This window comes from Meleagris gallopavo, chromosome 1 (genome assembly GCF_000146605.3).
Source record: "Meleagris gallopavo isolate NT-WF06-2002-E0010 breed Aviagen turkey brand Nicholas breeding stock chromosome 1, Turkey_5.1, whole genome shotgun sequence".
Lineage (NCBI taxonomy): Eukaryota > Metazoa > Chordata > Aves > Galliformes > Phasianidae > Meleagris > Meleagris gallopavo.
Window position 1 is genome coordinate 90,158,567 of NC_015011.2, and position 23,944 is coordinate 90,182,510.

At 41.1% G+C, this 23,944-nt stretch overlaps 1 protein-coding gene across 7 annotated transcripts in view; it reads right to left on the reverse strand.

Annotated features, from left to right (window-relative positions):
- Positions 1–6,968: 6,968 nt before the first annotated feature.
- Positions 6,969–23,944, reverse strand: part of POU2F1 (POU class 2 homeobox 1) — a 54,886-nt gene continuing 37,910 nt past the window's right edge. For 4 of the 7 annotated variants that reach the window (XM_010721722.3, XM_003202847.4, XM_010721712.3 and 1 more), the window contains 7 exons: positions 20,476–20,617; positions 18,173–18,318; positions 17,226–17,405; positions 14,468–14,573; positions 13,300–13,645; positions 12,388–12,476; positions 10,520–11,123 (listed from right to left, as the gene is read on the reverse strand). In XM_010721722.3, coding sequence (XP_010720024.1) covers positions 10,813–11,123; positions 12,388–12,476; positions 13,300–13,645; positions 14,468–14,573; positions 17,226–17,405; positions 18,173–18,318; positions 20,476–20,617 — 1,320 coding nt within the window. In that variant the 3' untranslated portion in view covers positions 10,520–10,812. Of the gene's footprint in view, positions 7,298–10,329; positions 11,124–12,387; positions 12,477–13,299; positions 13,646–14,467; positions 14,574–17,225; positions 17,406–18,172; positions 18,319–20,475; positions 20,618–23,944 lie in introns of those variants that run through there. The other 3 variants (XM_019619962.2, XM_019619960.2, XM_019619968.2) reach the window with 3 other exon arrangements.

Sequence of the window (23,944 nt, forward strand, 5' to 3'; positions counted from 1 at the left end):
TAAAAGGTTGAGAAATACAATGCATAGTTGCACAGTGGTGCTGCAAAAATAAAAGAAATATAGAAAAAAGGAGCTAGAGGAGAAATGAAAAGCTTCTTCTTCTTCTTTCAGGGATTTCTCACAACAGGACAGCCTCTTCCAAGCAGTGACCGGGGGGGGGAGGGGGGTGGAGGGGAGGGGGGAAAGCTCGGAAGTGCACCTCAGCGTGTATTAATCGACGTCACCCAGCCCCCAGAGGGTTCGAGCACCCAGCAGAGCAGCCAATCCTGCGCCCAAGCCTTCAGCCCCCAACCCACCGGCGAGGCCCCCTCCCGGCGAGCCCCTTCCCCGCCGCCGGGCGCCTCGCAGGTGGGCTGGGCGCTGAAGACGCCCTTTGTCTTTGGTTTGTTTGTTTGTTTTGAGTTTATACAATCATTAGGAAATCTTTGGTTTTGGCTGGAAATTTTAAAAGAACAAAACAAAACAAAGAAACCGCCCCCTCCCGGCTTATAGCGGCCACCGTGACCTGATGAAGGTTCTCTGTCCCGGGGGGCAGGGGAACTACATTCAAATAAAGATGGAACGGGATCGGGAGGCAGCTGCTGGCCAGGCGGGCAGCGGGGTCGGGGGGGTGGGGATCCAGGATTGTCAAATAATAAAGAAGAAAATCAAACATTTGGAGACTTTTCTTGGGTTTGGGGTTTTTTGGTCATGTTGAAAAGCAAGTAGCGTGTCTGCAGCGGGGCCGGAGGCCTGCGGGCCTTGTGTGGCCCCAGGCGGGAAGAGTGGAGGGAGGGGCGGAGATTCACAGACTAATCAAGAGGACCCCTTGTAACCAAAGGAAATAAGATACAATTGCAATTTGCCCTCACTTTGCAGTAGCTTTAAGCAGCGACATTCAGAGGCGTAAGGGGGTCGCTCCCCAGGCTGCAGGTCACGGGGTGCTATAGGCCAGAGTTCAGTGTTTGTCAGAGGAGGGAGGGCAGACTTGGCAACTCTGTAGGGTTTGGAGAAAGTTAAAGCAAGTTACTCGGTTACGAGTTAGAAATGAGGTATACGACAGCTCCTGTACCTGTGGCGGATAAACACCCCACACCTACTCACACCTAGCCTTAGACACTACCACAGAGGAAGGAAATGGAACAACGGCACTGGCGGGACAAAGAGGTACTGCCTGGGCCCCCCCCGCCTGCTGCATCCCTGCCAACAGCCGCGGCAGCTCGGCAGCGATCCCTTCCCCACGTCAAAGGGAGGCCTGTCTGGCTCCCCAGCACTTCTCGGGGCGAGGGGCAGCTCCACATATTCCGCATGGCGCTCTGCCCTCGCACTCGCTTAGGGCAGGCAGCACCAGGGCCACAGAGGCCGAAATGTGGAGGGTGGATGGGGGAAGAACTGAAGGTTTTGTCTCAACTGCCTGGTTCTCAGGACACTGTGACTGGTGCTCTCGCATTCTTGGTTATTTGTCGAGGGGGTTGCGTGATGTCCATCGTTTGCCCCTTGGCATGCGGCTTCCAGTGTCACTGGATTCCGTCTGCTCGGTAATTTCAGATTGCTATAGCACCACAACATACCAGCTTCATCCGCACACAACGTTATCACATTCAGGGAATAGGGCTTAAGTAGCTGCTGCGACAAAATTCAGCAAAGGCAATATGAATCCTGAAGTGGGGCCTACCGTAGGTAAGAGAATTTTGTGAGGACAGGGGAAGCTACCTTGGTAAGTTAAGCATTTTATGGTTTTACGTAAAGCTCTGCAGGAGGACATCCACCAGCAGACCGAACCGTTTTTAAGACAGATCAGCGCATTTTGGTTTGAGCTACTTGACAATGTCCTGTTTGGTAGAGAGATGAGATAAGGCAGAGGGGGTATGTTCCAGTTCTGGGGCTGAGCCTCAGCAGCACTAAAGGAACGCCAAAGGGCATCGTCTTCCCTCGCCTCCCACAAGCTGTTTCATTTCCTTCCTCAGATTTGTTTTCCTTAAAGCACACCTTGTTTTCCACTTCTTTTGTTCCAAGTGTTCTTTTCTTTGAGAAGTCATTTCTTCAATATCCCTATTACCTACCTATAAATCTAACTAGTTCTTTGAAAAGTCACACAATATTAATACCACTTTTACATAATGTCAGAACAACAATTCTATTAGTAAAGCTTTCAGTGAAGTTCTGCAACCCGATTGGCGTCTGGAGGAAGAGTGGCTGGACAATCCGCCTCACCCCCTTCCTCCCTCCCTTTCTTCACAAGAGCTCACCAAGCTCACCGGTAAAACAACTCAGCCCAATAGCACGATACATGGACATGTACAAGGCTACTTTGGGGAGCAAAGAAAGGAGACTTCATGGCCCCCCTAAGAGGAGGGCCGAACGCAAAAGCTGTTGAACAGACTCTGACCTTAGACTACACTGCTTCCTCACTCGAAGGACAGAAACAGTTTTCCCTGACTGTATCCCAACATCAGCCTAAGACCTGAAGCACTGGGCAAGCCCCACACGCAGTTCGTCTTCACAGAGCCAAAGCAACTCTATGCAGAAAAGGTGGGAGTACCCATGAGAGATCAGGTCCTTTCAGAAAGGGACAGTGACCCCAAGCTCAACAAAAAACCCACCCAGCTTTTTCTCTTACCCGCTCTGAAAACAGCAGAGCTGACGACGTATCAGTGCCTTTGGTTCCCTACGAGGCCACTGGGAATTCTCCCACCCCAGTGGAGTCGAGCTCCTCTCCGCATCACCACACGCTTGCACGCACGCATGCACACTCTCTCTCTCACACACACACGCCCCTCTTCCCCCATGCCATAGGCCTTGAAGGGAAATGAGAAGGGAGCCTTGGGGTGCGGATGGCAGGGCCACACACCCCTCCCAAGGTAACACCACTCACCACAACGCCAAGACACGCCAGCAGAACGACCCGCTCCCTCTCCCAGCCACCCTCAAAGCCCCCCTCCCACCACAGTCTCACAGTATTTCAACCCGTTCAGGCCAGGTGTTAGGAGTAGGTTAGCTTTCACTTCTCAGTTTGGTTTTTCTTTCATAGTTTTTGGTCTAGACAGATTAGCATTGCTATTAGAAAAGGAAGTGTTTAAAAAGTTTTCCATCTATTATCAAGCACTACAAGCCCTACATTCAGTAACAAGACAAGGGGGATAAAAGGAACCTGTTTCACTTTTGCTCTCCCAGACAGATTAAGATGTGACAACCATTCTTCGCCCTCCCCGAAGTCAAACACAATGGACCCAATTCAGCTCTGGTGAAACTCAACTAACTGGAACGGATTTACGTCTCGGTTGAGTCTAACCCAGTATATAGCCACCTTCTTTCCCCCAAGCCTCCCGCGTACACACTGCCTTATCTTTAGATTCCAGCGAAGGGTAAGGATGGGCCAAGAGGGAGGGAAGTGTGCGCACACTTGAAAGGACCCTGAACAGCAACCCAACCAGTAACCTGCATGCCACCACGTGCCGTGCTGCAGATTAGACCACAGATAAACCAACCAAACAACAATCCCAAACCCAGGAGCGACAAAATGTTTCCTTTGGCAAGACAGATACAAGGAAAAAAATTCATGAGCAAACATTTTCCTTCTAACACAGTCAACCCCCTTCTCTGCCCCCAACATCCACCCACCCCCACCCGACCCTATAAAGTTGTAAGCTATAAACAGGATCTCAAATACATACAGCATAATCATGTTTATCAATCATAATAAACATCAGTTCAACTAAACTCTACAGCTAGAATTATCTCAACTATTTATAAAGTTTGCTTTTCTCTTCTGATTTTTTTCAGTTTAAAACCAGTTCTGCGACAATGCTAAGCTATGCTGAGGTATTTTATGAAGGTGCCAGAAGCCAGCTGCTACCCACACGTATTGTTCTCAGAGCTATATGGTGCTACCTTCCACAGAGGAAAGACAGGGAAGGGAACAAGGAGGGAGGGAGAGGATGGGAGGGGGCCCAGATTATTTCAATGAAGGACAGTGCTTAGCTGTGCAGTGCAAACCAAACGAAAGCAGTCCCGGTAGTTGCTTCATTGTTTGGAATTTGGTCAGAAAAGAAGTACCTGATACAACCAGACCGTGTTTGTCTACTCAGCTAAAAGGTGTCTCTGCCCTTCTCCCAAGGTAAAACCATTTGTAATTCCAGTGCAATCATCCTAACGCCCTTCTAACAGCATCCCATGGGGGTAACAGCTCAGTGAAGGTACCCGCTAAGAGTATATCTGAAGTGGGAGAATGAAGAAGACACAAACACCAAAAAAGACAGAATACTTTTCCGTGTGTTGGTGCGCGTTTGACCCCAAAGATATGTAAGGTCAGGAATCGCTTTTCATTGTTCCAATAGTATTGGAACAACTTCTTTTGTCATATAGGGATCCATGCCCAGTTTGGATATGGAGCAAAAGATATGAATATATTAAGGAACTGCAAACCATTAGTCAGTTTGATATCAGTTCTGCATCGTTTTATGAGTCTACAGCCCTCTAACATCTCACTACATAAGCTCCACTCACATAAAAAAAGGCGTGGGCTGCAGCACCCTATAAGACAAAGTCTCTGTCAAAAATCTCTTAAATACTCAAGGGGTCTCTTGGCCATAAAAAGAGAAAGGCTCACAAGCAGCAACAAGAGTCAGATTTGATGACTGAAAAGAGCAGAATCTCTATCATTCTGTACCTTGAATCCTGTATTGCTCTAATATTTTGGAAAGCGAGGGAGATATAAAAAGAGGTATTCTTACAAAAATACAAAACAATTTAAGTTGGCTGTGTGAGAATTGGCAACCTGAAATCCAGTGGGGAACAGCAGGTTAGCTTTGGTAGCACTCTGCCCTAGCCAATCCATGGTGCGTATCCATCATGCTCTGTGTATAAACATTACATAACCATCTGGGGCAGAATGGGACTAGGACCCTTAATACAGTTAACTTGGTAATACATTGACCTACACTTCTGGTTTAAAACCACTGGACAGTTGGGCCAGACACTCTATTTTATACGGCCCAAGACAACCGAACGGCCATGAGAAGCTACGTGTCTCTCTAAGAATTTCATAAAGTTAATTTTTATTGAAGGAATTATCAATTGATACTTAAGGTGAATCAGATACTTTTGTAGAGTGTCTGTGGTATGGTTCCAGCTGTAGCAGATTCTGTGCTCCATTTATAATAAAGTGGAAACTTTTCTGTTTTAAAGAATGTTGCTCCATAGCAATGTGCACAGAGTAACAGAACTAACACTGCCATCACATGGCTGGAGAAATGTGCAATGAGCCAAAGCACACTGCAAAGCTCACAAAGGTGACACCTGACCATCATCTCAAACCAAAGCATTAGGATACAGTGGCAAGAGAAGTAAATAGGGTTATATTTTAAACTGTTGCAGAGGATGCATATAGAGAATTTTCTCCAGCACGTTTTAGTAAGAGCTATTCTTTTACCGCCTCCTGAGCAAAAAAGGTTTATTTCTGAGGTTCTTTCTTTTAAGGAATTAATCATACTAAAAGAATTTCAGATGATCAGAAGTATAAATTTTTTGTCTAGATCTGATGCTCATCATGAATTTAAAGTAAAACAAGAGAAGGAGCAAAATAGAGGCAATACATTGCTCTTCACCAAATGACAAACTAACACACTACAAGACAGCATTTGTTCTTGGATTTTAGGACCAGTAGACAGTTACTGTGGTTAACACTGGCATCTTCCTTATTAACTCTAAAAGGTGCAAGAAATCACAAGCTGCAACTCCAAGTACTTCAAGGCCTACTCTTTTTTCATTGAAAATCTTTGTCAGCCTGTTCATTTCGAGATAAAATGCAAACTTGAAGCTTCTAGTGTTCTGAAAGGTCTATAATTCAAGCCATTGGAGTATGTCTTCCTCCTAATGTTCTTGCACTTTAGTTTCCTCTTGCAAAGTAACCTCTCTGGCACTCAAACAGAACCACTGAGCAACAGCAGCTGCACACTTCTACATGACAATCCTACTAACTCTCAAGCATGTTCTCCTTGAAGGTTCATCAGAGCACAGATTTCTCATTCATGGTAAAATGATTTTTGCAATCCAATTTAATTTGTACTTTCAACAACTCCTTACTGAAGCAGAGGATCTTCCAAAGCAGTGGTGCAATGTCACAAGTTCCCCAAAGAAAAACTAAACAGTGAGTTCAAGTGACATTAGCCAATAGGATGGACAAAAAAAAGAATCTCTTAAAAACAAACTAGGTGGTTCTGCATGTAATGAGCATGCTATCTCCCCAACAATTCTATGAGAGCATGCACATACATACCATCTTAAAGCTACACAGGGAAATCATAAAATGTACTGAGACAGAAACACAGTATTAACTCAGAAACAAAAGAAATCCTCTTAAGGAGGTTTAGACAGACGTGACTTTTGTAAGCAGCAATACCTCTGTGTACTTTCTGTGATCTGTTCACAAAGAATAATTCTACTTTCACTGCAGTGAGCAGATTCTGAGGAGTTCAGCTGTTCTAAAGCCAAACAGGAATAAATTTTTCTAACAGAAAAAAAATTCATCACCAGCTTACAACTGCTCACCCTGAAACCATTTCCTAAATAGTTCTTCTAGACCTTCAGGGCATATCTATATTTGTGGCTCTGCAAATCTTGTGGTTTTTGTCCTTGGCTATATGAGAGAGACTTTTTCATTCTCTTTTCCTGCACATGTCCTTTGGCATGCTTGCAAATGTGAAAAGCAACCCACAGATCTGTAAATACAGAGCCACGAGCTCAGAAAGAAAGATGCAATCAGACATATTCTAACACACTGACACGCTTCTGATCCTGGCTGAGAAGTCAACACAGTAACAAATATACCAGCACGCTGCTAGAAACTATCCTAGAAACGAAAAATCTTCCCCTAAAAAGAAAGGGAGAACTTAAGACCATGAGCATGTCATAGAAAATACCTCCATTCAACATGTAAATCCACTTATACTGGAATCAGAGGCACTATTTCGCCTAACTAGAGGGAAAAAAAAAAAAAATTGTTTGCAACATGTATGCTCTGTGCCTGTCTGCCAGTTTGCAACAGTACAAGTCCCAGTGCTTCCAGAGACAGTAATTCTCCATTTCAAACACAGGTGAACTTCAGACAAAGATCCCATTGACTGAGTCTCTATACAGTAGTTAGTCTCTTCAGATGCAACAACTTTTTCTGTCAGCAAGATGATTATTTAAAAAATAAACTTCTACTAAATTCCATTACTTGATCTCACTCCCATTCCTTTCACGCCCTGAAGTCACGCACCTGATTTCTGTCTTTCACCCAAACACTGGAGGTTGCCAGCAGCCATGAGACAAAGCACTGCAAGGGATGAAAAGCAGGCACTGAGATCAATGGTCAGTCATTGGGATGTCACAGGAAAATACATCTGAGCAAACTGATTTGGGGTTTAACCAAAGCACGCTGGTGAGTAAAGCCATGGGATATGTGCTGCTTGAGTATTGTGCCAGCTTCCACAAGCTATATCAAGCCCTTTCCAGATATGTGGCTATTCTGAGTTTCCAGTTTCTCTCAGAAAAAGGCTTGCTAAGAAATTCCCTGGAATCTGGGCCCCAGAGAGGGTGATGGGGTAGAGAGGAGGAGGGAAAGGGGGTATTAAGGTGCTCACACCAAAGCCATGTGACCAATGCAAAGGTAGTCAGGAAACAAAGCAGATTTTTTATAATAAATAAACCATCCAAGCTGCATTAGTGTTCCAGATATGTACTCAACAAGACCCTCTCCCAGTCACAAACCAGCAAGAATGGGACATGAAAACTCATTCAGACAGCTAATGGCACAGTCTCTTTGAACTGTGGAGAGAGGATATGCTGATTAAGGCCCACCCTTCTTTGTGTTTCTTATACATACGCAACACCCATGCCCCCCACCCTGCCACATCTTTAGGGAATAGAAGATCCATCGGAGCAAAGACCGACGTATCCCTTCTTTAATGAAAAAGCTTCCTGATTAATTGTATTTTTGCACAGGCGTGAAAGTAAGTAGGAACTTTCAGACTCAGGAATGAACATGATAGCTGCAGCTTTCCCCATCCTCTTACTTCACTGAACACAAGTCCCATGGGGCTTGTGCTCCTTTGGTAGAAACTGTGGTCCACACTGTGGCCTCCAGACCAACACAGTGGGTACCAGCATCTCCTCTTCCACTTCTTCCTTACCTCCCTGAAGCTCACCCAGCTGTATCTTTTACCGCTCCGAAGCTATGACTGTGGGAAATTTACATTTATGCAGTATTATTCATAGCCCTAGAAGTCTTCTGTGCAGCCTGAAGTCAGAGAGACATCAGACACTCCAAAAATATGTAATTTTAGCCATACTGGTGGGATGAGGGTGGGACCTGTTGGATTAACAAACCCCTGACATTGCCATTCTATTTACACATCAAACAAAAGAAAACAAATTAAAGTCAAGTTAAGAGTCTGCCCCAAGGATAATACAAATTACCAACCAACCAACCAAAAAAAAAAAAAAAAGGATTAAAAACAAGCAGCAACTTTTATATAAAATTAATAAAAACAAAAGACAAATGAAAAAGAAATTGTCAGTAGCATCTATCGCCTCTCTGCATCTGAACTGCACTTATACAAACTAGTCCATTAGTACAGCAGCTTGCTAGAAATTGACTTTGGTTCAAGCTTAGTTTTAAAAAATAAAACATAAAAAAAAATCAAAAACACATTAGAAACGGTGGACGGACATTTGTTAAGTTTCCCTGCTTGCAGTTCACTAGTTTTGAAGTTACGGGGATAACTGGTTTAAATATTCAGTTAAACAGGAAGGTGGAGAGTTAGAGATGAACAGAGCAAAACCAAGGCAGTGGGGGGAGAGATAAGGGATTCTGCCACTTGAGTGCAAACGCAAATCCCACATGCTCAGGTCACCAACCAGAGCACATGTAGAGTTTAAAGTTGCTGCCATCTGGATCTTGGATGAGAAACTCCAAGATCCCCCTGAATCATCAACAAAATGAACATAGCTGCATTAGCTCATTATTTCAGAACACTCTGGTGACAACAGGAAAGGGGGTGGGGGGAAGGAACTCTTCTAATACCCTTGCTTGCTTAAGGAAATCTAGTTTTAAACACATGGCAGAAAACATTAAATCCATCCAGAATGGAAGTTCAAAGTGAACTGCATTGCAGTGATCCAGTCTTCTCTTTTCAAAAGTCTTTTTGGTTCAGATACTAGATTGTATATTTAAGAATATACAGATCTAACTTCTGTACAGTCCATTACTCTTCCTCATCCACATAAATATCTTTGCTGTATGGATCAGAATCAATCAGACAGTTACAGTGGCAGGTAAGTCCCGACGCTCTGCTCAGAGATGCTTATTGCCATTTCTACATAGCTAGCAGCATCACAGCTCAGAGACTGCAGGAGATCACCAAGGTATGTGCAAAAACAGAGACAACTCTCTTGTGTTGGCATTACGGATGGCAGCTTCTGTTCTTATGGTTTTGGTTTCGGTGTTTTGCAGCCAGAAGTTTTTTATTTATTTTTTCTTTTTCACCCCTAGAAAATTCTCCCAAATACAACGTTGGAAACATTAGAAGTAAACGAAGCAGAATGCATCTATGATTAGAGAGAGCCAGGCCTTTTGAAATCCTGTGCCAATTCATCTGGTAGAAATCCAGGACGGTAAATGCTGCTTCATATACTTCCAATTAGCTTGAGTGACTTAAAAATATTTGTGTACGTTCTTAAGAGCAGAATCCATTCAACAGGACAAAAGAGCCATCAGTATGCCACACCATCTAGACTCAGGAGGTTACATTCCACTCTCTGAAGTAAAGAGGAACCATGCACACGAAGCTAAGTGTAAAGTTTGGCCATTTTGTCTACATAATTAAGAGAACTGTAGTTCACAACTAATTCCTACCTCTGCTCAAAGAGCGGAGACCAGCCTGGATCTTTGCACACAACCATCTCTACCGCTACACTGACCTTCCTGCACAAGCGATGGAAATTAATCCTTCTGACCCCTCTAAGTAGATGTCAGACAAATTTAAGGATGAGGAAACTGTTCAAAACGTTCCCAGAAGATTAGGACAGAAAGTCTCTTTGTGCTCATTCTTCCTTTCCACCCTCCCACCCTCCCCCCACGGTGTGGGAGCTCGCTGAAAATAATCCAGGAGCAATAGACAAATGCGTCCAAACTATATATATAAAAATAATAATAATAATAATCATAATAATAATAATAGAGATACACCAGTAATACAGGCCTGCCTAAATTGTACCAGTTAAGAAAGGAACCCCCAATAAGATTGATACGATTATAAACACCTTGTATGACATAATGGCCTGTACAACAGACCAATAAAATGATAATTAAAAAAGAAAGATATTTAGACCAAAAAGGAACAAGAAATCCCCGTCCTATGTTTGAACTGAAACCCACCTTAACTTGTCATTGTGACTGCTGGAAATGATAAGTAGTCCTTTCACTTTTTTTGTGTTGTTTTTTTTTTGTTGTTTTGTTTTGTTTTGTTGTTTTTTTGTTTGTTTTTTTTTGTTTTTGTTTTTTTTACATTTTTGGTTAGAAAGTTCTCCGATCCATGAAGCGATCCTGAAAAGACAGTGTTTATTATAAAATTAGGCAAATGTCTGTCCCAGCTTTAAATCCTTCCTGTTTTGCTTTTGCTTTTTGTTTTGTTTTTGTGTTGTTGTTTTTTTTAATATTTCTCCTTCTCTCCCTTGTCCCCAGCAACACGGCGAGAGGATGACCATCACATTTTTCAGTTCATAAACCCCACTGGCAGCCAATCCCACTGCACAGTGAAAAAGGCTGCTGGCAGCACAGCTCAGCCCAGCTCACTGTGCCTTGGAGGCAGTAGTGGTGGTGGATGTGGCCCCACTCGCAGAGGCCACCGTGAGGAGAGAGTTCTGGATGGACTCAGCTGAGGTGGAGGTGGCATGAAGGCTGGCGACTGGTCCAGAGGCCCCTGCGGAGGCTGCAGCTGCAGAGACCAAGCTAACTGGGTTGCTGGTGAGCAGAGAAAGGTTCTGAGGGTTCAGGAACAGAGGGGCAGTTACGATGTTAGGAGTACCTCCAGCATTGGCAAACACCAAGTTTCCAGATGCATCCAGTGATGTTATTGGAAGAGAGCCACTAGATGCAAGAGCTAAAAAATGGAAAATTAAGCAGGGAGGAGATAACATCAGTAGTAAGCAAAAATGCAGAATGTGCCTAAAAGCAACAGGGCTCTGCACTTTCCTTCTCTGATGCGAATGCTTCCTACACAACTAATGACAGTCATCACATGTAACTTTTTTTTTAAATGACAAATCCTTATGAAGGGTGGATAAGACCTTGCAAATATTAAAATGCTTCTGTCACCTGCTCCTAATTCCATCAAGCTTTTCTTCAGCTCTTTTACTGCCACACTGCTCTGTGTTTTCTTTCAAAGAAAAATCTGTGCACTCAGGTAACTTGGAGAGGGTTGAGATGTGTGTGTTCACTTGAAACAACACTTATCACAAGATGAAGGTCATGTAACCTTGAGAGTAACTTTTAAAATTACAACATATAAATGCGGTTACAACTTACTCTCACAAGGCTATAGGGTTCAGTCTGCCTTAGATTATGATCTCATATATTTATCTGTGACCCTTTGTGAAACAGTTCTTTCCTGGACCCTGCAAACAAGATTTGTTAAACTGCTTTAGAAGATCACAGAATCAATCACAGAATTGTAGGGGTTGTAAGAGAGATCATATAGTCCCCAAGATGTTTGAATACACAAGGTTTGCTAGATGTTAAGGCACCTGCACCAACTTTCTTTTTCCCCCCATAGATGACAAACTATGAACTGAGAACAGATCTTACCTTTTAAAGGAAATTTTTGACTGCATGGCAGTTGTAAAACAAAGCTTTACTCCTCCAAATATGGATTTATTAATTTAAAGTTAAATGTAAGGAGTTTTAGGGGTAGAATTTTTTTCAGTTGTATGTTTAAAAGACGTTTGAGAAGAAGACAGGATCAAGTCTTTCTCAGAAGTGCTCTCCTACAGATCTCGAAACAGTGCAACCCTGCTCAAGCATATGTCAAAAGAACTACAGAATGCATCTCTCCAACTTGCTGGAGACACACATGCCTCTAAAACTATGGGGGGAAGACAAGAAAATAGATTTCAGATCACACGCAGTATCTTAAAGGCCTTCTGTGAACCTCTAAGAGATTATACATGATTCTAATCTACTTTCTGAAGTTGTACCTGCTCTTGAATCCGTGACACAAACAGTGAGTTCAGGCATTTGAATTTTAGAAACCCTCTAGTCTGACAACACTTATGTGCAGTTCTGAAGGGTCAGCATTCTTTTTTTTGGTAGAGAACAACAAAGCTAAGGAAGTACAACGGGGATGCATTAAGAAGAACTTTACTGACCTTGAATAGTTGCCAGTGTACTGTTGCTCATCAGGGCTGGGCTGAGAGCACCACCTAATGTCCCTGGATTGAGACTGAGTAAGGCACCTCTGCAGGAAGCAAGATCATGGAAGAAAGAAAGACAAAGGGAAAGAGTGTTACTCTTAGGAAAAGGTGACCACTGTTTAGAACTATACGATCATATTTTTTAAAAAATGGCAGGGGGGACACAGAAGATTAAGGCCTCAATCTAGTTTTTAGTTTATTTCATTTTTTTCTTTGACGATATCTTGAGTAGATGTTGCCTTTCAGCTCTGTGCTTAGCAATATGTCTGAAATACAGGCACTGTAACTACAAGTTGCATTGATCATAGCTGTAAAATATTCCTGTAATGTATTTTTGGGAAACTGTAACTTGTTAAATAGCTATCATCACCTCCTAGATTCAGATAAGACAGATGTCAATCAAGAGGAATTGAAGAAACAAAGAGCCATCTCTCAAAGCAACGTTTTTTAAAGCAGAAACTTCAACACACATTATACATTTTTACAGCTTCTTGATTGATTGTGATGTAGAAATACAGAGGTGACAAGTAGGCCTAGGTCAACTCTCCATTTGAGATGATTCGATGATTTCTGATAAGTTGCAGCTCTTAAGTCAAACTGAGCAGTAGGATTGATGACTTGGCAAATTACAACACTGCAACACAGCTTTTTCATCTGTAAAATGAAAACCATGTTTGTGTACCCTGATGGGAATGATATCTCCACCATCTGTAAGCAAACCTTCAGAATTTCAGGTAACAGACACTAATACTGCCAAATGAGCTACCAGAAAACTGTAATATATAAAAGACCTCACAAATTATTCCAAGAATTCTCCTTCCCTCTCCTGCCACTTAACCTGTAAGGGTGTGAAAAATTCATCCTTACCCAGCTGCAAACTGTGAGGATGCCATCAAGCCTGGGTTTAGTCCTGCTGCAGCAGCCATGGCAGCGAGACTTGCATTTGCAGGCAACTGTGCAGCTCCTTGTAATGCGGCTGCTGCTGCTGTTTGCAACCCTGATGCTGTTACCATCACCTGGCTGGTCCCAAGAGGGGAGGACAAGGGAGTGGAGGTTGTCTGTGTTGTGCTGGTCTCGCTGGCACTGGATGCCTCTGAAATGGAGGCTGAGGCAGAAGGGGAAGGACTCAGGGAAGGTGATGTCACTGCTGAAGAAGCTGGAGGTGCCGTTGAAATCACTGTTGCTGTGTTGTTGGAGGTGGTTTCTGTTGTGCCTAAAAGATTGAGTCTGGTTATATCAGTATAAAAGCCAGATATAACTGAGCAGAAACCACTTGAACTGAACTGCACATCCAACTGAAAGGGAGGTAAACACACATTCTTCTAGAACCAAGAAGTCTGGCTCTGCTGAGTTTGGGTCTTAGTCTGCAACAGAATGACACTTCAAGAAGAGGCAGAGGAGCACTAGAAGCTAGCAATAGGAGGTAGCACCTTTCACTTCACTATCACCCGTGTTTGTTTCTCCAGGAAAGTTAACCAAATGGTCACAAAGACTGAAGCTTCAGAGTGGAGTAACGAGGAACAATGACAAGATGCCCTGAGAGACCTGTGTGACTGCTACCGAGATAAAGAAAGACCTTCTGAATAATTTGAAAGGGGAAAATGATAGAGGTTAACATGGGGGCAAGGCAAATCTGCCTAGGAGCTTTGTTTAAAGTTGAGAGAAAAGGAATGCTTGGAACCAACATACAAAAGATGAGTTCACAACATTTCAAAGATTCTTTATCTATCATAAAGCCAATTTTTCTTCCCTGCTTTTCAGTTCCAGCCCAGCAGATTATAGATATCTGTCTGAAACATCTTCACATCTCATTAGGCACTGCATACATCAAAATCCAATAGCTACTTTATACAAAAACTCAGGCAGTAAATCCCAGAGAGTTCTAAATTTCTCCAAGATAACTACAATAAAGGATACTAGAAATCCAACAAAATCTTTACCTCTATAAAACCTTAATTACTTGTCTGACATCATGATTTATCTGACAACTAAAAATAAATGAATTGTGGAGAAACTGTCATGGCATGCATCTTACCTGTGACTGACAAACTAGTTACAGCAGGACTGGTCAGAGGGAGCACAGGATTGACAGTCAGGGTAGTAGCTGCACTGCTAGTCACAAGGCTTGGCGTGGTTGCCACCTGGAGGTCGAAAAAGAATACAACTGCTCAACTGTTGACAAAAGCAGGTAGCTACTAGACTTGCATTTCTTTCTTCTCATCCTCGGCTAAGGATATTACCAGGGAAAATACTGCACATAAACTAACTAGTAAGGGATCTTCTAAATCCATTACTTCAGCATTCAGTGGGCTAGCCATATTACCTACTCTTATTACCAGCAATATCTTTACTCTCAATTACTCAGCATTTGAAGGGAGGTTTATCTGTATATATCCATACTGTCTCAGGACTGCAAGTTGGCCCTCCACCTGTCCCTTTCTGTCAGACAGAACCTTGTTTGATAGAGACACTCTGCCAGAGTTACAAAAGATACTATTAATGTGTTTCCTATTAAGTTCCTATTAAGGTGTTTCCTTTGTTTAAACATCTTTTCAGCTACACATCTCGTTCTCTGACAAAATGATTGAGAGGCCACAGCAGTAACAAAGGTCTTTAGGGTACTGTGTTTACATGGATAAACAGCGCAATGTTTCACATTTATTCAAGCAACCTATGAGCTCTATTTTGCTAAGTTTCCTCATGTCAGAGGAATGTTCTCTAAATTTTAAAACATCCAAATGACATTAGCTTATTTAACATATGGACAGCTTAGTAGAAGTAAGCCACAAAATAAACTGCAGATACTGTGGAGAGAGACACCGTAAGTACTAAGGCTGTAGAAGTACACTTATAAACAAAAGCAAATGTACGGAAAAAAAAAAAAAAAAAGGACTTTTTATGGACAAGAAATAGTGTCTAAGAGAAACATTTGAAGGCTGCTTTACACCAATGAGAGAAATTAATACTTCAAAATTGCCCAAGAGAACACAGCTAAGATACAGGCTAAAACCTTCCTCTTTTCCCATCTCTTACCGAAGTCCATTATCAGAGAAATCTCTCTCATGCTGCATATCCTCTTATAGGAAGTCAAATGCTTTATGCATTTTAAACAAGGCTGGGGCAACTGGGACAGGTCTAAGAGCTTTCCGTCCATCTCAAATAGTCTATGAAATAAAGAAGAACTAGACATACAGTACACTTCCCACTAACGCAGCCTACGCATCACATCTGTCAACTGTCCACTGAACAGTTAAGGCCAAAGTCACAATCAATATTTCAGGGCAGTGAATGACCTAAAATTAATACAGCTAACCCTTGTGGTTACAGTGACTGACTTAAGCCAGTGCAAAAGGAGGCTACAATCAAAACCAGCATTCCCCTCCAATCCTGCCACAGAGCTCTAGCACTTATGCAGTCAGGGTGGAAGCTAGATTGGTTATCCAGACATACTACTAAAAATTATTATTCGTCACGTGGTTAACTTGTAGCCAAATTAGTAAACAGAGTCCAATCATCCTACATACATAGTCTCCAGAGCTGACAAAAGAAATCAACAGAGCATACAGCCAGTGAAGACTAGGGGATGGGGGAGGAGGAATGTCCATCTGAGTGATAATACAGTCTTAAGAGAAGCTTACAATGAGTGAAAACGCTTTAGTGAAATATCACTGATAAAATGGATACTGTTGTTAACGTTTCAATTTCTCATATGCAATGGCTGTTGGTAATTAAAAAGAAAATTTCCCTACATAAATTTCTTAAGTTGCAGTCCAAGAATGCTTGCACACTTTAACCAATATCACTATGTCACTATGTTCTGCTTTGGTATCAAGGCATGTAGCCTTGCTTTCCAACTGGAAAAAAAGAAAAATAAAAGGACTAAGTACAGTTAACATATCCCTTCCCCTGAAATGAGAAGTTGCATGCACACATCCTGAGACAAGGATGAAGGGAAAGAATGACACATCACCAAAATTAATGATTTAATGAAGTACTGGAAGATATTAGCTACTACAATGATGAAGGTGGAATAAATACTACAAAAAGACAACTACAGGCTACATAAATTCCACCACAGTCCTATTAGCATAGCTACTATGAAATCTAATAGCTACTGTTTCTATTTATGAAAACAGACCTCCATGGACATTGGTAGCAAAGGAGCTGAAGGAACCTTGATGCAAGTGTTTTGTTACTCATATTTTCATGAAGTTTGTGTTTACCTGAGGTAAATACAAGTTTGGGAAATTAATTACATGAGTATTACCTATTTTTTTCCTTTGTTCCATGCCTTCTTGATATAATAACTCCTGAATAAAAGTGACAACAGCAACACCGGACTTTTATGCTTTAAGTCTCCAAATGATATGATTTACTGCTGCTCACCTGCTTACCACTGCAGCCAAAATAAGGCAGGAGGGGTAGAACTGCTAAGCATTTTTTATTACTATTATATTATAAAAACAGTTTTGTCAAGAGAAAATCCAGATATAAGCACGGGCTATATCTTGCATATTTCCAAAGCAACAACCTAAATGCAAATTTCCTAGCCAGAATACTTAGTCATGAATTGGCTAAATAAAATGCCTGAAGTGAGGACCTGATTAGTGCCTGATTTAAGCATTCTCTCGCTTTTGTAGTATGCAAGAAGGATATTTAAAATGCCAGTAAAAGATACACTTGTGAGAACAAATCTGCTGTACAAAGAAGGTGTAGCACGTGCAATTGTCACAGAGCGCAGAGAGAACTTTCTTTTCCAGTGGTCTTTGTCAACACAGATTCTTGATTCTTACCAGTGAGGTCGGGCAAGGGAAAATTGCTTTGATGGGCGAACTGCTGGTTCCACCACTGCTGGGTGGGTTGATCCTTTTCTCCTTCTGGCGCCGGTTACAGAACCAAACGCGGATCACCTCCTTCTCCATGTTTAGCTGGTCAGCTATCATGGTGATCTCTTCCGAGGTAGGCTTTTGGTTCTAAGAAAAGGCAACAAGTACTTGAAAGGTGAGAAATTACCTTTGTACGCTTTACATTATAGCTTCTCCTTCACTAGACAGAAATCTGGATAGGCTATTTATATGCAGAATCTGCTCAGTGGTACATTCTCTAGAGAAAGATCATAATAGATACTTTTGCCCTACATTTTCCAAGTGACAGGAAAATTTGTACCAATGGTAAGCTACATTCCTCAAAGATGGGTGATGAAGACAAAGCTCACATGTGTCTTTATGAGAGAAAGGATCTGACTTGTAAGTTTATCCTTCTAGGAATTCTAGGTATTGATTGGAAAGCTTTCTTTTAGCATCTCCCATAAATGAATAGAACATACATCTGCACAAAGGTAGTTTAGAACTGAATGTTATGTATGTTGAGACTTCGTTATGTATGTTGCTACCCATTCACCCATCCTCAGAAAAGGTAATTCTGTTTTACTCTTTTTGATGTGCACAATATCAAGCTTTGAGCTATTGTTGAGCACCCTGGATTGCAAAAAATCACTGAGTCGATGAACTGTAAGAACCAATGAGATTTTGGTGGGGTGGTTGCATGTATGTTTGTTTGTTGTTGATTTTTCAAATTAAAATAGACACTGATCGCGTGCTCCTTGAACAGTCTTTGAATTTACCTCCTTTAGTACAAGCATTTTCCTAAATAGTATGGTAATGGCTTCATTCTAGCACGTGCAACGTTGAACAAAAGCTTCATTTCTTTATAGGTTGACCTGAACAATAGCATCACTGACCTCCAGGAAACTCTTCTCTAAGGCCACACGTATGTTGGTCTCTATGCTGGTGCGTTTCTTCCTCCTACGGTTCACGCCTTCGATTCCTTGCCCTGGAGAATTCAGGGCACTTGGGCTGGAGAGAGTTGAATCAGATGAGAGGTTTTCTGTAAAAAATAAATTAATACAAATAAAGAGATTTTATCTGAATGCAGTGCAACTTATAATGTAAGTGTTCTTCATCTGTGCACAGCCTGCTAAAATCCACTCTGAATCTATTCAAGATATACAGAGATTTCCAAAGATCACTTGCATTAATTGCTGTACTTGAAACTTAAAATCTATGAGTTAAGCCCGGGAGGGTGCTGTCTTTGCTCCTGTATTCTACCAGAGTACCCCTTTTATTTTACCTATACAAAGTTTCTTTCTCCCTTATCTCATTTCAACCCACACTTTCACACTGCAACTACAGTTTAAGGAAAAAATGCAGCAGTTGATATTCACAAACCACAGCAATAAGCCAAAAAAAAAAAAAATCTGAGCAATCTGAATTTTTTTTTTACCTACTCTGCAATACAGTAGAGGAAGAAGAATCTCCCAGACAGCTTCACAGCATTAAACCTCTTTTCTCTGGAGATCTTAGCAAATAGTCTGTGCTATGCAGCTTTGCTAGAAAGCCTATGTATCTAGCAGTTTCCCCCTCCTTAGCTTTACAAGGTCTCCAGTCGTCAACTGCTAATCCTATCCTCTCTGGCTCCACAGAATAGCAAAAAGAAGATGCACTCTTATCCCACTCTGCATAAGAAAGTGCAAAAGAACCAACTGACAGGTTCCAAAAGGAAGCTCAATCAAAATGACCAATTATGGTTGAGTAACACTGAAGACCATCCCTTGCTGCACTGATAGGGTTTGTGCCTGATAAGTAGACGATATGGTTCATAATGCTTAGCACCACTCTCATAGGCTCAAATGGGCAAGTACATTCACCACATTATTTTCTAGATTATATTTTTTCAATAACAGTACCCATAAACCTCCTGGATCCCTTCTCCATCCTGAAAATCCCACAGAACAAACCAAATTCTGTAACAGTAAATTCTAACACTGCAATGTAACATAATGGAAGGGATCACTGGTATGCTTCTGCTGCCTGCTTTTACCCAAAAATAGCTGAATAACCTTTACAGTCACCTGAATCTTTCTTTCAAAGATTTTCAAGAAATTGAATGAGAGCCAAAGACTATGGTTCCTAACTTCCAGGCTGCAAATGAACCCAGCACTGTTAACAGTCTTTAACTTCACTTTACAGATCCAAGTATTTCTTCAGGTTAGCAGGAAATGCAAAGTATGACACTCCCTCACGTCAGCTATTTGGGGACCGCTGTCCTGTGGACTAGAGCTGTCAGTGTGAAGTTCTTTATGTTTCCTATCATAGATCCAGATTATCCAAAGTTGCACCTGTCAAGCATAACAGAACGACACTTCCTTGTTCCAATGCAGAAAAAAATTTCAACACTGCACCCAGTTAATTACAAAATTTCAGGGAATACTGTAGGTAATGGCATAAAGCTCTCTTCATCTTGATAAAAATAGGAAGGCACAAATTGTCTATGCCACCTGTTTAGCAGATCTATCCGTTTTATGCTATGCACAACTGTACACTCAAAAGAAAAAAAGCTGACAACACTAACATTGTCTATCCTAACACCTAGCACCACCATCCAAGCTTCATTTTCTGGTGTTTTTTGTTTTTCTTTCCTTTTTCCTTTTTTCACTATAACACTAACATCATGAGTAACTTTCTCCCAAGAAAAAAAATCATTCTGGGAAGAAAAAGAAAACTAACAACTCTTCTTATGGAGAGAAAGAGAGTGCTCATAAGGACTCTTGGAGTGAGATGAAAAGAATGCACACAGGGGATGTGGGAGGAGATGAATGCAATAAGCTCTGCTTACTGAAACAACAAAGCATGCAACTCTCTCTTATTACACATCTGAAAAAGAAAGCTAGAGGAAGATTAGAAGTTATATGCATTAACATACATGAAGGAGGAAAACCATGACACACATTACATCTCACCCCATGCAATTATTCAGCTGACTGTAGAACACAATTCTAGAAGTTCACAGTGGAACTATTTCAGACATACGTGGGCACACCCACAGGGAAGAATGGACACTTATTTCTGCACCCTTTTTTGTCCCATGAACATAGATCAGTGGCTTCATAAAACCATAAGGGCACCAACGAAGCATTTTTTCCAGAGTTTTTCAGAATCCTATTGATTTTGGTAGGCTGGTGAAGAAATACACAGACTCATTCACCTGCATCATTGAGCCACTTTTCCAGAAGTGGCTTTAACTTGCACATGTTCTTAAAGCTGAGGTTCAAGGCTTCAAAGCGAGAGATGGTAGTTTGGCTGAAGTCATTTCCATAGAGTTTGCCCATAGCGAGCCCAACATCACCCTGGACAAAGAAAGAGAAAAAAGGGATTCACTAACATAGGTACTTCCAAAGCAAGGAATCCTGTCAACATCCTTGAGTATTTAGTGACTCCTCTACTGCATGGAATTCAGTTTCACAGAAACTTGCTCAGCACTAAAGATTCATGCTAAAGCGAATAAAGAAATGTCATATTTTCAAACTTCACTCGGTCAGTTTAACTATGTAACTCTTTCCAGGAAATCCCTCTTGCTTTTTCTTCTTAGCATTACCACTAATCAGAACATTCCACTGAATATTAACCTGCAATTTTTCTCTTAGTTATTTTAAAAAATAAAAAAAATAATATAAAAAAAGGGAAAAGGCCAAACTCTCTTTGGGAGCTGCAGATTTAAGGCTCTACGTATTCCACATCAACAAAGAAAAGTTCAAATAAGCAGAAATACAGTGAATTTGTCCTCAAATTAACAGAAAAACACTCTTGAAAAGATGAATGAAGCTTCTCTACAAACTTAAATCATATTTAAATAAATGGAAAAATACTCATAGCTGAGCTTTTAGTATCTTCTGAGGTTCAAATCAAACTCCTCCTCACAGATATGCATTTCAAAGCAGACAAAAAGTTCAATTATTTCAAATAATGATTACTGGTAGTCTTCACTACCAATACCCATCTGCCAAAAGCTATCCATGAAATTAACAGACAGATGATCACCTCTTTACATGCTATTGTTTTTCAAAACTCAGTTTCAGCTAGCCTTCAGCAATTCTGCTCAACTATAGGTATACTGCCTCCATGTATTGCATGCTTTGAAAGTCTCATTTAAAAAAGATAAAGATCCAATTCTTGATCATGGTCATTATAAACAGCATGCTTTCAGGTTCTGTTTTACAGCATGAAGGTCTTGTCTTTTCAGAAAATTTAGTAATTTCTTACTACGTGCTATAAATTAGTTTAATTTAGTTTTTGTTGTTGTTTGTTTGTTTGTATTTTAACACAAAAGGTGATAGACAAAAGCCTAGAAGAAAAGACTTAAGAGCTTGAGCACAGTTAGTGGAGTTTAATAGCGACTGAGTTAGTTGGATGGTGCATAAAGCTTGCTCGTCTTCCTTTAGGTCAGATCCACAACCACAGCTTGACACAAATAAAGTAACAGCATGCAGAGTGGCCACATACAAGCAAGGTAGAAAGCCTTTGGTAAGTAAATTGTGCAGGCTGCATGAAGAAAACAAACTCCTTCTTCCAAGAGGAACCAGAACAATTGGTTTGTAAGACCTTCAAACAGAAAAGGAAAATTGAGGAAACCTCTGCTCATATCCCATGATTCTGTGCATTTCAAAACTCACAAATCATTCCATGAGAAGTAACCTTAATGCTCTACTGAGTTTATGAATAAAACCTGGCTATGTAAACTATTTTAGACATAAGCTGTACTATGTCTTGGAAGAGAGATTTATGAAATTTGCTCCAGTTCCCAACCAAATTTAATTCTGATATCTATGTTGTTCTTACTAACGTTTACTGTATGATTTAAAATGAATAGTTATCCATTTCTTCGTCAGTAGTTTTCCATACCAAAAGGTGGCAGGGTAGCATTGCAGATGTAGGCAAAGAAATTTGCAAATAGGAATGAGAATTTTATATTCTGGAGCGGGGTATTGAAAGTTTGAATGGAACAGTGGGTGAATGAGATGTCTGATCTATGTTGTAGACTGAATGACACTCTAGTAATGAAATGAGATGGATTATAAGGTACATCACCATTGCGTGTGCTTGTCTGTAGACACTGATAGGACAAAGGGGAATGGTTTTAAACTACAAGAGGGGAAATTTAGATTATTTGTCAGGGGACTGAGAGAGTGGTGAGGTGCTGAAACAGGTTGCCCAAAGAAGCTGTGAATGCTCCGACCCTGGAGGTGTTTAAGGCCAGACTGGATGGGGTCCTGGGCAATCTGACCTAGTGGCTGGCAACTCTGCCTGTGGCAGGGGAGTTGAAACTTTATGATCCTTGAAGTCCCTTCCAATCCAAGCCATTCTATGATTCTATGAAGTTCAGATGGACTAGAGGAGGTAATATCTTGTAGAGAATAAAAATAACGTTGTCTAAAATATTTGTACACATAGCTTCAAGCTGTCCTGAGCAATTAGTCCCATAACTGCAATAACATCAAGATGCAATACTTCCACTGTAACTCTGCATGTCAGAGACAGAGACACTTTTAAGAAAAACAGTTAAACAGCAGGCTATAAATATGTCTACTATGGACACTTCTGAGGGAAGACACTGCTGAAATTCAGTGTCTTTTATGTTACTCATAAGGTAGAATATAGTAAGTGATCAGTTTGCCGTGGAAACAATCTCTGAAAAACAACAGTGGGCTGGGTTTGAAAAAACTTACAGTGCTACTGGAAATAAATTTATTTTATCCTCTGAAAGGCAGTCTGCTTATCCAACTACAGGAAACGGAAGTAATAGGGATCTCTAGTTATCCAATTACACAAGTAAACAGAAGTCATTAGAACTGCCTAAATATATACATACACACTTAATGTAGGACAGGAATGATCAAAGCAATGTTATTGCTTGTTCTGTTTGCTATCTTTAAGCTAAAAAGCAAGTACTAAAATGCAAGCTTGAGTAGCTGTGATCGTTTTTCCTGACCACATAAACTCGTAACAGGGTCAAAAAAGAAGGGTTAATCCATAGCTTAAAAAGTCTTAGTTGAGCCTTTATAATCATTTCACAGTAGGACAGACTAAACATAATAGCTAAAGATCTACATAAATCTCCTCAATCGGGCTGTAGGGAAGCTATTGTGTTTTACTCTATTCTGTTCTGCTTTATTCCAGTTTTTATGTGTGTCTATTACTGTTACCTTTCTGTACCTCCCTCTAGTGGAAAGAAGGAAGAGAAGGAGGCACACATGCCAGCAAAATGCACTTAATTTTACTAGGAACATTCTGTTCTTCAGTTATAATTAAGATGCTGCCAGGAACTTTCATTATGAACCCTGATTTTTCAAACATTTAAAACTCTGCCAGAAAAATAAATCTGACTTCAGTACATACTTTCAGCTAGAATAGGTTTACTTATTCCAAGGGTGGACAAATCAAATATTCTGGACTGACTGCTCTGAAGTCAGACTTTTAAATACCTACTTGGATTTTTGTTTGCTATTTCTTCTGGCAAAACACTTCTGTGCTTAACATAGGCTCCTGACAGAATGAATTGTTTACGTGGACAAGTATTTTAATTCTGTAGTAAAATATTTCATTTTTATTTTGATACAAAAGAGCTCTTGCATCTAAGTGGTATTTCCCTTCAACGGAATAATGAACCGCATTGTACT